Source organism: Hemitrygon akajei, chromosome 3 (genome assembly GCF_048418815.1).
Source record: "Hemitrygon akajei chromosome 3, sHemAka1.3, whole genome shotgun sequence".
NCBI lineage: Eukaryota > Metazoa > Chordata > Chondrichthyes > Myliobatiformes > Dasyatidae > Hemitrygon > Hemitrygon akajei.
In genome coordinates, this window is record NC_133126.1 from 19158658 (window position 1) to 19174306 (window position 15649).

General features: G+C 39.5%; 1 protein-coding gene across 4 annotated transcripts in view; it reads right to left on the reverse strand.

Annotated features, from left to right (window-relative positions):
• The window catches only part of lin52 (lin-52 DREAM MuvB core complex component), an 81907-nt gene that overhangs the window by 12841 nt on the left and 53417 nt on the right, over positions 1-15649 (reverse strand). The window contains exon 6 of one of the 4 annotated variants that reach the window (XM_073039266.1): positions 1003-1024. The exons of 2 other annotated variants lie outside the window; for them this stretch is intronic. In XM_073039266.1, coding sequence (XP_072895367.1) covers positions 1003-1024 — 22 coding nt within the window. Of the gene's footprint in view, positions 1-1002; positions 1040-15649 lie in introns of all 4 variants that reach the window. One more of the 4 variants, XM_073039265.1, reaches the window with a different exon arrangement.

Sequence of the window (15649 nt, forward strand, 5' to 3'; positions counted from 1 at the left end):
AGAAGACAGCATGAACTTAATAGAGTGAATGGGATTTTTCTGTCAAGATGATTTGAGGCACAGATAAACATTTATTCCGTACCATGTCTCTGATGGGCTTAAGTGAAACAATGAATAGATAACTGCAGCCTCTGTTTGTAACCTATTGCTTTTGGTGGGCTCTTTGATTTTTTTTTGCTCATCACATGAAAAATCAAAATCTATTACTTATTCCAGTTCTGCAACAGTCTCGTGTCTTTTGAACCAACCCTATAATCTGTTCCAAAATGAAATCCCTAACTTCTAAGGCTTCTCATCCTGCAAATCCACTTGAACCCTTGACCTAAACAAGAGATTCCACAAATGCTAGAAATCCAGAGTTACACACCCAAAATGCTGAAGGAATTCAGCAGGTTAGGCAGAGTCTATGGAGAGGAATAAACAACCAATATTCGGGCTGAAACGTCAATTCATCAGGACAGGAAAGGAAGGTGGAGGAGGGGAAGGAGAACAAGGTGGTAGGTGATAGGTGAGGTGGAAAGTAGGTGGGTGGGTTGAAGTGAAAAGCTGGGAGATGTTCTTCTTGCTGTTCCATACTGCTTGCAAACAGCTCTTATTATTAAATCACTGATACAGTATTCTTTCCTAGTCCCACTATCTCTATTACTCTTCTCGTTCTGATGTGAAGTGCTTTGTGCATTTTATGTTATGGATGCCACAATAAATGTACAGTAGATTATATTAGACCAGACTGTCCTAATGTAGGAAAATATTTAATTGAAAAGTAGTGACTACTGCTACACATCATGAAGGACAGACAAAGGCTGCCAATAAACAGTGTTATTATACAGTGTGGCAACAACATTGATCATTGCCTCGTTAGGTGGAACTAGACTACAAAAAAAAATAGCATAGACTTTTCCCAGCATCAATAATTTAGAAATTCCCCAGCGAGTCCTCCTCATTGGTGCTACAACTTTGACAGAAGCTTCAGATAAATGAATGAATTAGGTTTCTACTGACCTTCCAACGATATTACATCTGACTGGAATGCATGAACCTCAGAATGTCAACGTTTGTGATATGGAACAGAAGTAAAAAGATATCAGTTTATTTTAAATGGAGCTATCAAATATTAATCTCCATGAAGTATTACTTAATAGACATTGAGAAGATCCAGCAGCAAATGACATGACTATTGCTCTCTACATCTGTCTCCAAGAGTGTGACTGCAGCATCAATGTATTAAAGTTTAGTTTTGTGTGTGATTATATAAAATAAATCAAACTCTAATCTCTCTACTTGCCTAGATGAGTGAAGCTCCAACACTCAAGATCAACACTATTCAGGACAAAATATTTGAATGGCACCATATTAGCTACCATAAAAATTTATCCTTCCATTTACTGTGCACCAGGTCTATAGTGTGCACTATCTAGATGTATTGCAATAAATTACCAAGTACCTTCCAGACTTCTAATCTCTACTACACAGAAGAGAGCCGAAGCGTAATTGTTTCTGCAGAAGATCCCTTTCACAAGTTCTTACACAGGAGGTAGAAGCTCACCACTATCTTCTTAAAGGCTATTAGATGTGGCCACATGTTAAACAACTTCTGCCAGTGAGCACATTGCAAAAATAAATAACAATGTGAAAATATTAAAGATAGAATAGGACTTTTTGAAGGACAAAGTCATGTTTCCATTCAGTGCCATGACAGATTTACACAATGGTTAGAAAGTGCGAAGATTTTGCATTTGTATTAGTATGGTGGATAAAGATGCAACAACAGCCTGCAAAAGGGAAATAGAATAAATGCAAAAGGAAAAATGAAGATCAAAGGAAGAGTAGAAAACAGGAGATTAAACAAAAATAGAACATGATGTTAGAAAACAAAAAAGAATCGCAAGAAACAAACGATGGATCTGAAGGTGTAAACAGAGGCCGACAATTGCTACTACAATCGTTTGATTAAGGAATGTTCATGTAACAGAATATTATTCAGCAACTTCAAATGGATTTATGAAACAAAAACAAAAAAATGCTGGAAACACTCAGCAGGATAGGTATCATCTACAGAAAGACAAAATTAATGTTTTAAGACCAAAATGTCTAATGAACAAGTTGTGTCAAGTTGCGATTCTTTTTTGTTTTCTAACATCATGTTCTATTTTTGTTTAATCTCTTGTTTTCTACTCTTTCTTTGATCTTCATTTTTCCTTTTGCATTTATTCTATTTCCCTTTTGCAGGCTATTGTTGCATCTTTATCCACCATACTAATACAAATGCAAAATCTTCGCACTTTCTAACCATTGTGTAAATCTGTCATGGCACTGAATGGAAGGAAGGAGCAGACAAGGAGGGTGGCCTGGATAAATTAATCTTTTATAATTATTTATTGGTAAGAGGTACTTTTGTAACTGCTTGCTGTGCTTGTTGAAAAGTGTAAGTGGTAAGTTCTATACTTAAAACAATAACAGTGCAGGGTAAATTATATTTATTTTTGTAAATGAATAGCATTACCTAAACTGGTTTGGATCCAAGTGTATTTTTGGATGAACTGTTTCTGTTTTTCTTCAGATTTTCAGCATCTGATTCCCCCCCCCCCATTTTTTTCTTCTACTTGGGATATACATTGCTGCCCTTAGCCAAATAGTGGATAGTGACATTATGTTGAGATTGATGACAACCTACCAAAATATTGCCAACCATAAAATCATTCTTTGGCTTGGAGCCAACACTCAGGCAGACAAAGGAAATGGAAAATAAAAGTTCAGTAAAATAAAATAGTAAAACAATTAAGCCATTAGTTAGGAATGTACCGATTACATGTAAACAATCAGTACTAAAATTATTTAATAATGTTGTTAATTATCAACACTTCCTTACAGATTTGTTTCTTTTTAAATTTGTGCGGTGCTGTACTTTGCTTTAAGATAACTAAGCAATGTTAAATCATTTTGGCTAGATAGAAAAACAGGATTAACTTCACTGTAACCCAAATTGATTTTTATCATTTGAATCCAGAGATTAGATTGCAGCCTCAAACTAACAGTTTGGTATTTGCTTTTAATAACACATATGACCCCATTTTATTTATGAGTTTCTTGTTTCCATTTTAGAGTTCGTCCAGTCAATTTTGTTCTCTAGTGCAAATTATTTGTCTTGTTATAACATGTACACAAAGGAAGAATTAAACATCTTTTGCAATCAATAAAAGAGCATTGGCCATTTCACCTATAGTTCAGTATTAGGACTGTTTGTCAAGGCATGGAATTACAAAATGGTCCAATCCCCCCTATGCAAAGCAGGTACATTGAGTGTTAAGGTATTTCAGGCACATGATGCAGTGACTATGAAAGCAAAAAAGTAAAAGATTTAAAAGCTGAAATCTCTACATAGTGACCTCCACCTCTTGAAATATGGTTATGGAAATAATAGCAACTGATACTTTAGAGCAGGGTTTCCCAACCTTATTTTAAGCTATGGACCAATACCGTAAAGCAAGGGGTCCATGGACCCCAGGTTGGGAACCCCTGCTTTGGAGGGATACCAAGCTAAAGGCAGGCAAATGAGACTAGCATCAACTGCCATCTTGGTCGGCACGTGTGAGCTAGACTGAAGGATCCTTTGTGTGCCCTATTACTCAATAACATTAGGAAAGGTGAAATCAACACCACAGGCCAAGACAGTCACACAGAGACCTGGATTAACAACTCAAAGGCCCAAATTCATCATGGTGACAGAGAAATTTAAACTCAATTGGATAATCTGGAATTAAAAACAACACAACTACTCTAGTAATGAGGCCACAAAATACCATGTTGTTGTAAACTCTGATTCTCTAATCTGACTTGAGACCCATATTAAAGTGGTCTCAAGCATATCAAGCATCCTCTGAAATGACTTTGCAAATTATTCTCTCAAGGGGCAATCAGAGCCTTCCCAACGATGCCCATACTAATAAAATAGAAACTATTTAGCAGTTACATTTCAAACCTCATCACCAAGATAACAGAACTTTAACAAGTGTAAACAACTACAGAAACTGAAAGCAGACAAAGAGGGTGGCCTGGATAAATTAATCTTTTATAATTATTTATTGGTAAGAGGTACTTTTGTAACTGCTTTCTATGCTTGTTGAAAAGTATAAGTGGTAAGTTCTATACTTAAAACAATAACAGTGCAGGGTAAATTATAAATATTTTTGTAAATGAATAGCATTACCTAAACTGGTTGTCACATTGCAACATATCATATTACGGAAATAGATCTCTGCTTATCATAATGCTCCCGATATTCTGGTCAATGGTGAAGTAACTGCTCAGCAATATCTCAAATAAATGTCCTGTGGGGATTGAGCCCTCCCTCCTGTGGATGTCCAAATTCCCCAATATTAATTACACCACGTATCAACTCCAGAGCATGTCTAGTGCCCTGCAATGGCAGGCTAACAAACAGGGGGCAATCGTTGTGGAAAATTCTTTGGAGGGTTTAAATTTCCAGCATCCGCAATTTTTGATTTTCAGTAAAATGCACAATTTGTAACAATGTTTTTTAAACACTTCAAAAATACATGCAAAGGTTAACATAGAAAATATAGTATTATCCACTCTTTAGAAATAATAATAATCATAAAAAGTACAGAGGCCCTCCATTCATGAGGGTCAACCACAGACATTGTGTTCTAGCTGTTGATTGGCAAGCCAGGGCAATACAACATTGGAAGAAAGCTAGTGCCTATGCAGCAGGCTAACCCTCTCCATGTAGCTGATGAATCCAAAGGAAAGGCAGAGACCAAAACAGTTTGACACCAGCGGCATCACATGAGTTGCCAGACAATGTTGAACTCAATGTTGGACTGTCTTAGGGACTGCATCTCCAGATTTTACTCCCAAAGACTTCTCGATGAGTGGGTATAGCTGCAAGGTAGTACATTTTGAGGATTACGCCAAAAAAGGCTGTTAAACAGAACATCCAGCAGAGGCACAGAACTTCACTGAAAGTAACATACATTCCCAAGTCTCATTTATTGGTATTTCAGAGGATAACGTTTTCAAAATGTAATGTGGCAACGCTGCTAGTTATGCCATTCATACAACAGCAATATACTGTCCCAGTTTGTTTTAATAGCATTGTATTCATCTCTCACCTCTGTCAAATCCCTCTGCCAATTCTGCAACCATCAAAGGGAAAAAAATTCCCACTATTGATTATTCTACCATGGTTCAATTAGGCTGGAAATTCACTTACAGCATTTTATAGGAGGGCTCTACAATGGGTACTTAAAACTGCCTGATGCATCACACCGGTCTTCCCACCAGACAAAGGCCAGCAACATCATGAAGGATCGGACCCACCTTGCTTATGGACCAGTTGTACCATTTCCATTAGGGAAGAGGTTACATAGCATCCATGCCAGCACCACTGGACTCAGACAGCTTTCTCCCCGAAGCCATCAAGCTGATCCACACCTTCACCATTAACCCACCCATCTGATACCACCATTATGTCATACACATCACCTTATGTACATAAAATCAGTCTACACATATAACATTTGCATTTTATAGAATTGCTTTTATACTTTTTTTCCCTTTTTTTTTATTGTGTCCTTTATGTTTATTGTGTTTTTAAGCTGCATTGGATCCAGAGTAACAATCATCTTGCTCTCCTTTATACTCAGGCACTAATGAATGACAATAAACAATCTTGAATCTTGAATTTGAGGAAACACAGAACGCTGGAATAAATACAGAAAATAACAATGCATTGTTTTCTGTGCATTAATTTAATTTCAGAACCTGATGACATCATATGAACATGAACAAATTGTCTGCAGTGGAAACCAATTGTCTTGCATAAAATAGTCAGGGTTATGGTTTCCTTTCCTGAAACGTGTCCATAGACTGGATTTCCCCAAAATAAGAATGTGAAATCTTTAGACTCAAAAGCCCTTCTGAACTGACTTGCAAGGAGTAGACTAGGGAAGGGAGGCATAGATGACAGTTGTTACCAGTGAGTGAACTGTGAGAAATGTCTGCCTGAATGCGGTGTAGAGGGAGTGACTTGGAGAGCTGACCTGCTAATCAGAGAGAAAGCTATCAGCAGTTTAATGAAAGAACGTGAATCAACGAGAGGCGGCTCAGGGGTCATAACGTTTGATCCTACCAAAAGGAAAGTTTGGAAAGGACATTGGCTTTAACAAAGGCTCTCTGCATTGTTTACTGGTGGGAGATTTGAGTACTATACACAAGAGCAGACTCCAACAGAATATTCATAAGGTTGAATTTCTGTCATCTTGTAGTTCTTCCATAACCTGATGAGGGTTGTAGTATTTCAATTTTACTATTGTTCCCAACACACTGGTTAATTAGAAACTATAAGCCATATGATTTATGAAATAGTTTAAAAAGTTCAAACATTCGACATTTTTATCCTTAAATTAATTTACCTTTTGATAATCAAAACTTGAATTGAAGTTGTAGCCAAGATATATTTTCCACATAAATACTTTTGCTTTTGTATCAATTTCTGGGTATGCTTTACTCACATACCATCTGCCATCCATTATAATTACACAGCACTACATAATGTAATATCAGTGGTTTTTTGTTCAATACTTTAAACCGTCCTTGATTTTTGTTTCATATTCTGCTTACTTTAAGCTAACAGTTGCATGCCAAAAATGTCTTCCAGCATCTATTTCAGTCTTATTTTAAAATTAAGTACTGGAGGCAGCTTTTAAAAGTCAAAGAAATCAAGCCATGCTAAGAAATAAGGTACTTAATTATGATTCAGTTGAGAGGAGCTAAATTGACTAATAGCAATCCAAAAATCATTATGAATACATCACCTTGGGGTGTCCATCACTAGGTTAAACATGATGCTAATTGGAAATGGGCTGATTAATAGCCCTCTGTCCTGTCTATTCAAATAACACTTAACAAAATAATCAGTGGTGGCTGGCCACCAATTTCCCTAAAAGGAATTAAGCCATCAGAATTAACTGATAGGAAACAAATGAAGATGACCTGTAATTACTAAGCTGGTGAAGTAATTATCATATTACAGAAAATTATTCTTGATGAAAATCTTGTAAAACTGTGTCTCTAAGTCAGTTCCTTTTCAATTTCAGGCCCTTCGTTTGTAACTCAGGAACACTATTTTCTTTCATTTTAATTATTTGCCCAGAGACTCTGGAGGTATTTGCTGTCTGTGGTACTATAATTAAAAATGCAACTTGGTCAACAAACCTCTCCCTGTTTTTGTTTGAAATTTAAACAAATTACAGATGCATGAGTGGGTTCAGTGGGTTACAACAACCAAGTACATAAAAAAAAGAGTAATGCAGGCTACGTGCCCATTGTTTTTTCCCCTTACTATGACGTAGGCAATCATTTTTGTAGCTTAGGATTGATTTTATGGGTGTATTGGATCTTTTTTTAAGAAAAGGAAAACAACTTACACTTAATAGCATTAAGTGATAAACATCCTAATGAGCTTTATAGGATTTCTGAGAAAACCGAAGTGGATGTCAGTGGAAAGCTGAGTTTTATGGCGAGGCATTTTAAGAATGTTCCATGGCAGAGGTGTGGCAACTGACAGCTCATTCACTGAGAATGGATGGGAAGGAAAGGAAACAGAAGAAATCAAAGATGAATCACGAAATACAAGTGATGGAACTTTGATACCAGATATTTGAGAGTCTGCTGGGGAGGTCGAAGCCAGGTTTTTGTAGGCTGGACTCCAGAGGCCTGTCCTGGGGTATGTGTGGTAACACTTGCAGGCTGCCCCATGGACACCTGAGAGTGTTGGTTGTTAACACAAACAATACAATTCACTGTATGTTTTGATGCATGTGACAAATAAACTTTAATGGTAAGTACAACATGAAATTTTGCTTTTTTGGATGATGTGTGCATAATAGAACATAGAAATTTATAGCACCTTACAGGCCCTTCAGCCCACAATGTTGTGCCAACCATGAAACTTACTCTAGAGACCGCCTAAAATTTCGCTAGCACATAGCCTTCTATTTTTCTAAGCTCCATGTACCTATCTAAGAGGCTCTTAAAACACCCAATTGTATCTACTTCCGCCACTCCACTCCACACACTGTGTGTGTGAAAAACGTACCCCAGACATCCCCTCGGTAACTATTTCCAAGTGACTTAAAACTATGTGCCCTCGTGTTAGCCATTTCAACCCTGGGAAAAAGCCTCTGACTATCCACACAGTCAATGCCCCTCATCATCTTATACACCTCTATCAAGTTATCTCTCATCCTCAGTCACTCCCAAGGAGAAAAGGCCAACTACACTCAACCTATTCTCAGAAGGCATGCCCTCCAATCCAGGCAACATCCTTGAAAATCTCCTCTGCATTCTCTCTATAGTATCTACATCCTTTCTGTAGTGAGGTGACCAGAACTAAACACAGTACTTCAAATGGGGTCTGACCAAGTTCTTATATAGTTGTAACATTACCTCACAGCTCTTGAACTCAATGCCACGGTTGATGAATGCCAACACATCATATGTCTTCTTAACAACACTGCCAACCTGCACAGCAGCTTTGAGCGTCCTATCGACATGGACCCCAAGATCTCCCAGATCCTCCACGCTGCCAAGAGTCTTACCATTTATAATTTATTCTGTCTTCAAATTGCACCTACCAAAATGAACCACTTCACACTAATCTGGGTTGAAGTCCATCTGCCACTTCTCAGCCCAGTTCTGCATCCTATCGATGTCCCGCTGTAACCTCTGACAACCCTCCAGACTATCCACAACACCCCCAACCTTTGTGTCACCAGCAAACTTACTAATGCACCCTTCTACTTCTTCATCCAGGTCATTTATAAAAATCACAAAGAGGAGGGGTCTCAGAACGGATCCTTGCGGAACACCACTGGTCACCAACCTCCATACAACTTCCCTTTGCCTTCTGTGGGAAGCCAATTCTGGATCCACAAAGCAACGTCTCCTTGGATCCCATGCCTCCTTACTTTCTGAAGGAGCCTTGCATGAGGAACCTTATCAAATGCCTTACTGAAATCCATATACACTGCATCCACTGCTCTACCTTCATCAATGTGTTTTGTTACAAAATGATCTGAGCTTGTCCCATCATAAAGGAGTAGGCCATCTTACCCATCAGATCTGCTGTCATTCAATCAGATCAGGGCTGACTTGATCTTAGTTCCACTTATCTGCCTTTTCCCCAGAACCCTCAATTACCCTGCCATGCAAAAGCAATTTTAAATTATGGTATGAATATAATTCACATTTATATACCAAGTGAAAGGAGCAGATTCTGTGTGTCAAAAGTATTCTTTCTCACTGGAATTACATAAATTATGCAGCACAAACTAGTCACTTGCGTGATCTGCTCAGTGTTGGGGCATTTCACTTCCTCCATTCCATTCATTCATTTTAGCTTCTTGGTATTCTTTTTTCACTCCTTAATCTTACATAGGGTTGGCCGGTGGTATAGTGGCATCAGAACTGGACTTCAAAGCGAATGGTCCTGAGTTCAAAACCGGCCAAGTCCCAACCCGGGCAGCAGCAATATCCGTGCTGAAGTAAAGCCTGGCAACCTACTTCCATATATCGCCATGAAAAGTTATGGACAACTACACTATCCATATGGTCACCATGAGCCGACAATAACTTGATGGCTCGCAACAACATTCTTACATACTCCAGTTTCCTTTTAAAATAATTTTTTTTTTTAAACTAAATCTGTTTTATATAATTTAGATTAGTAAAGTCTAAATAGCTTCAATCCTAAACATTCAGGTCACTCCACCACTAGTGTACCATGGTTATACCACCTACAGAAAGCACTATAGTAACAGTCTTCCAATATCTCCTGAACTTGTAATTTCTAGCACTAAGGACAATGACAGCAGGCCAAGAGGAGCACCACCACTTGCAGGTTCCCTCTACGTCACACATCAGCTTCATTTGGAAACATCTCCATTCTTTCATTGTCACTGCAGCTAAATGCTGGAATTCCTAACCTTAAAGGACTGGCATGGTACAAGACAATTCACATCTTTTCAAGAGTAATTAGTGATGGGCAATAAATGCTAATCAATGTGCTGCCGGCAACGGTGGTGGAGGTGAATATAATAGGGTCTTTTAAGAGACTTTTGGATAGGTACATGAAGCTTGGAAAAATAGAAGGCTATAGGTAAGTCTAGTAATTTCTAAGGTAGGGATGTGTTCGGCACAACTTTGTGGGCCTAAGGGCCTGTATTGTGCTGTAGGTTTTCTATGTTTCTATGAAGGTGATACCCATGGTCTGTGGAAAATATCCTTCCTTGACAGCACTAATCAATGCCATTCAGACCCTTCCAATGTAACATGATTTAAAAAACACAACTAGAAATCTACTGACTTCACGTCATGTAATATATAATTGCTAAAATGTTATGATATTCCACCCCCCCCCCCCACCACCACTCCAACAGGAGGGGTAAACTGATTACAATTTTGTTTCTATCTTCTGGTAGATACTGAGGAAGGAACTGCACCTTCCTAAGAGATACAGTCACAGGTCATGTTTGTATAAAGCCATTTTGCATTTGCAATTTAAGCTGCAAAAGTCTTTTTTTTTATCTAAAGCAATTTTAAACAAGACCATTCAAAAGTTGCAGCTCTCCTTCTCATCTCCTAAGACCTTAAGGGTTAACTCCACCCATATAACAATTCTGGGCTTATTGAAAGGTCATTTAATATTACTACAGATAGTGACCACTGGTAGAATTAGAGATCACAGGCTTCTCCACTAAGCTTATGCACGATTGCTAAACTCAAGTGGCCTTTTTTTTTAAAACATAAAACTGATACAGGGCAACACACACAAAATGCTGGAGGAACTCAGCAGGCCAGGCAGCATCTATGGAGAAAAGTACAGTTGATGTTTCCGGCCAAAACCCTTCAGCAGGACTGGAGAAAAAAAGCTGAGGATAATGGTTTCCCTTCCTCTACCATCAACTCTGCCCTCAACCGCATCTCTTCCATTTCATGCATGCCTACTCATTCTCCATCCTTCCACCACACTACCAGGGATAGGGTTCCCCTTGTCCTTACCTACCACCCCACCAGCCTCCGCATCCAGCACATAATCCTCCAAAATTTCCGCCACCTACAACTGGATCCCACCACCAAACACATTTTTCCCTTCTCCCCACTTTCACTTTTCGCAGGGATTAGTCCCTATGTGGCTCCCTTGTCCATTTGTCCTTCCCCACCTATCTCCTTCCTGGCAATTATCCTTGCAAGCGGAACAAGTGCTACACCTATTCCTACTCCTCCTCCCTCACTACCATTCAGGGCCCCAAACAGTTCTTCCAGGTGAGGCGACACTTCACCTTTAAGTCTGTTGGGATCATATATTGTCTTCGGTGCTCCCAGTATGGCCTCTTGTATATCGGTGAGACCCGATGTAGGTTGAGAGACTGCTTCGCCAAGCATCTATGCTCTGAACGGCAGAACAAGCTGGATCTCCCAGTGGCCATCCATTTTAATTTCACATCCCAATCCGATATGTCCATCCATGGCCTCCTCCACTGTCGGGATAAGGCCACACTTAGGTTGGAGGAACAACATCTTATATTCTGTTTGGGTAGCCTCCAACCTGATGGCATGAACATCGATTTCTCAAACTTCCAGTAATGCCTCTCCCTCCCCTTTCACCATTTCTCATCCCCTTTTCCCTCTCAAGTCATCTTCTTGCCCACCTATCAGCTCCCTCTAGTGCTCTTTCCATCCCCACCCCTTTCTTTCTTCCATAGCTTTCTGTCTCTTTCACCAATCAATTTCCTAGTTCTTTGCTTCATCCGTCCCCCTCCAAGTTTCACCTATTGCCTGACATTTCTCTATCCCCTCCCCCTACCTTTCAAATCTACTCCTCAGCTTTTTTTCCTCCAGTCCTGCTGAAGGGTTTCAGCCCAAAACGTCGACCATAATTTTTTCCATAGATATTGCCTGGCCCGCTGAGTTCCTCCAGCATTTTGTGTGTGTTGCTCAAATTTCCGGCATCTGCAGTTTTTCTTTTGTTTGTGACGGGGCAAACTATGACAATTACATTTGTCATAGTTTCTAGTAATGCCTTGAAAGCCACCTTTCACATCATATACAGTGTCTTCAATAAGGAATCTATGATAAAAAGCAGAAACATGCACTCATGAGAATACGATTGTGTTTGCCCAGCTTCTGTCTCGGTCACATTTGTGGCGATTATATAACATTCTGGAAAGATTCCTAAATATTTCCTTTTTCCTGAACCACAGTACCCCCTTTATCACAGTCAACAGAGCCCTTCACCACATCTCAATTCTTAGCCCTTCTCCTCCTAGAGAGGGCAGGAACACAAGTGCTTACCTTCTATCCCATCAGCCTCCACATCCAACTGATCAACTTTCACATTTCTGCCAGCTGAACTACCAGATATACAGTAGTCAGAGAAATAGAAATAGCACAGAAACAGGCCCTTCAGCCCAACTAGTCCATGTCAACCACACATCCCCCCTGCTAGTCCCAGATGCCCACCTACGGCCCATAACCTTCTAAGCCTCACCCTTCCTTGTACTGTACCTATTCAAATGCTTCTTAAATGTTGCAATCGTACCTACCTCAACAATTTCCTCTGATAGCTCATTCCAGGTACTTACTACCCTCTGTGTAAAGAGGTTACCTCCCGAATACCTTAAATCTCTCCCCTCTTACTTTGTATCTGAGGTCTCCAGGGCTCCTGACCCTGGAGAAAAGACTATGACTGACCACATTATCCATAACCCTCATGATTCTAATTAAGTTCTACGAGATCACCCCTCATTCTCCCCTTTGCTTTTCATGATGTATGCTAGTGATATTAGATAGATAGATAGATACTTTATTCATCCCCATGGGGAAATTCAACTTTTTTCCAATGTCCCATACACTTGTTGTAGCAAAACTAATTACATACAATACTTAACTCAGTAAAAAAATATGATATGCATCTAAATCACTATCTCAAAAAGCATTAATAATATTATTAATAATAAACATGATTCTGATCCTAATTCTGTTCTACATTCTATAATTACTAGTCAGAGGAAGAAAATGGGCCTAGTGCTAGCTGGCAATAGAGAGAAAGGAAGGTTTGGTGCTAAAAAATGGAAGATATTGCCAAAGACAAGTATCAGAGAAAGAAAGGGTTCATCTTCATCAAGGAATTTTAAGTAGAGGATAAGATTCCTAACTTCCAATTGCTCCATCTCCAGAATTCAAGGAGTTCCTCTTGTTTCTAATGGGAACCAAATGGCTAATTTCAACCCAATTTGTAGGAAAATCATTACATAAATCATAATTATGACTCCTTGCTGGGGCTCAGCAGGCACCATTTCAAATGAAAATGGAGAGATTAGTGGGATGCTGTACTATATATATGTGGCACCAATGGAAATTCACAGATCATCAATTAAACATTTTAATCAACAGAAAATTAAACAGCTACTTAGCCCCTTGTCATCAAGCCAGCTGTTATTTTACAACATACAGACAGCTCATCTGATCATTAAAGGAACGATGCTAACATTGGATTTAATAACAAATACGCAAATTTACTTAATCTGTGGAAATTGGAGGCCTGATGGGTAAAACATCAATGAGATGCTGAAACAGCATTTAAGCATTCGTTTAATGATGGTTAAATACTCAATTGTTCCCCTAAATTAATAGAATATTCAGCTCCAAATGTTAAATGTAATGATACTGGCTTACTAATTTAAAATATTGATTGTTTTTTAAAAATTGTCAAAAACAAATAACTACTTCAGCAGGTTAGTGAACATCTTCGTAATTTAATAAATAACCCCAAACCTTAATCAGATCCAAAACAATCTGTGTATTAGCTTGATGCACAAAGAAGACTCAAAACTGGACTCATCCACAATATCCAAATCTCCAAGGGAAGTACAGAAAGGAAGGCATGTGTTTTGCCTACAGTGAAGCTGCTTCCCCACAAGTTTATGTATGCTGGTTGCACAATAGCAGTGTGAAGGGGCAAGTTAATCAGCTCAATCATGCTTAAGTTAATTAATACTTTAAACTTTTACAATTAAGTAGTATTATAGCACCTATGCTGCAGTATTAATATAGAGTGCTCAAGGATAAACAAGGTAGAAGTTCAGCTCTTTCCCATGCAAACGCACTTCTCTTAAGGAGTGTTTAATCTCGTCTACTTTATAATGAAAATTTGCAAGTGAGGCGCTTGGGCTTACAATTAGAGAGAGGAAAAACTTACCACCAGACTAGTTACACAATTTTAATGCCTGAAAGGAGATTGGGAGCAAATGCAAGTGTGAAATAAAGATAATGTAATAATATTAATAATAATAATAACATGTAAATAAAGGCAGACTTTTTCCACTGAGGTTGGATGAGATTATAGGGGGTCTTTGATGAAGGATGAATGGCAAAATGTTTGAGAGGAACGTGAGGTTGAACTTCAATATTTAAGAGAAATTTGGATAAGAACATGGATGGGAGTGTTATGGAGGACTATGGTCCAGGTGCAGGTTGACGGTCTAGGCAGATTGTGGCTCCTCCACAATCACCATCAGCACAGGTGTACCAAAAGGCTGAGTGCTTAGCCCCGTGCTCTACTTGGCTTATACCCAAGACTGTGAAGCTAAGCGCGGCTTCAATGCCATATTTAATTTTGCTGATGACACCATTGTCGACACCGAATCAAAGGTGGTGGCGAATCAGTATATAGAAGGGAGACTGAAAATCTGGCTGAGTGGTGCCACAATTTTTGTTCAATGTCAGCACGACCAAAGAGCTGTTTATTGACTACAGGAGGAGGAAACTAGAGATCCATGAGCCAGCCCTCATCAGGGAATCAAATGGGTCAGCAACATTAAATTGCTCAGCATTATCATTTCAGAGGATCTGTCCTTGGTCCTGCACAAAGAAGGCAAAACAGTTCCTCCACTTTCTTAGAAGTTCGCAAAGATTCGGCATGTCATCTAAAACTTTGACAAAAACATCTATAGATGTGCAGTAGTGAGTATACTGACTGGTTGTATCATTGCCTGGTATGAAAACACAAATGCCCTTGAACAGAAAAGCCTTCAAAAAGTGGTGAATATAGCCCAATACAGCACGGGAAAGCCCTCCTCACCATTGAGTACAATAAAGGTCTTGATAGAGTGAATGTGGAGAGGATGTGTCTTATGGGGGGAGAAAGGAGGGGGGAAGGAGGGGGGAAGGAGGGGGGAAGGAGGGGGGAAGGAGGGGGGAAGGAGGGGGGAAGGAGGGGGGAAGGAGGGGGGAAGGAGGGGGGAAGGAGGGGGGAAGGAGGGGGGAAGGAGGGGGGAAGGAGGGGGGAAGGAGGGGGGAAGAAGGGGGGAAGAAGGGGGGAAGAAGGGGGGAAGAAGGGGGGAAGAAGGGGGGAAGAAGGGGGGGGGAGTCTAGGACCAGAGGACACAGCCTCAGAATAGAGGGGCATCCTTTTAGAATGGAGGTGAAAAGGAATTTCTTTAGCCAGAGAGTGGTGAATCGGTGGAATTCTTTGCCACAGGCAGCTGCAGAAGCCAAGTCTTTATGTATATTTAAGGCAGAGGTTGATAGATTCTTGATTGATTAGGGCATGAAGGGATACAGGGAG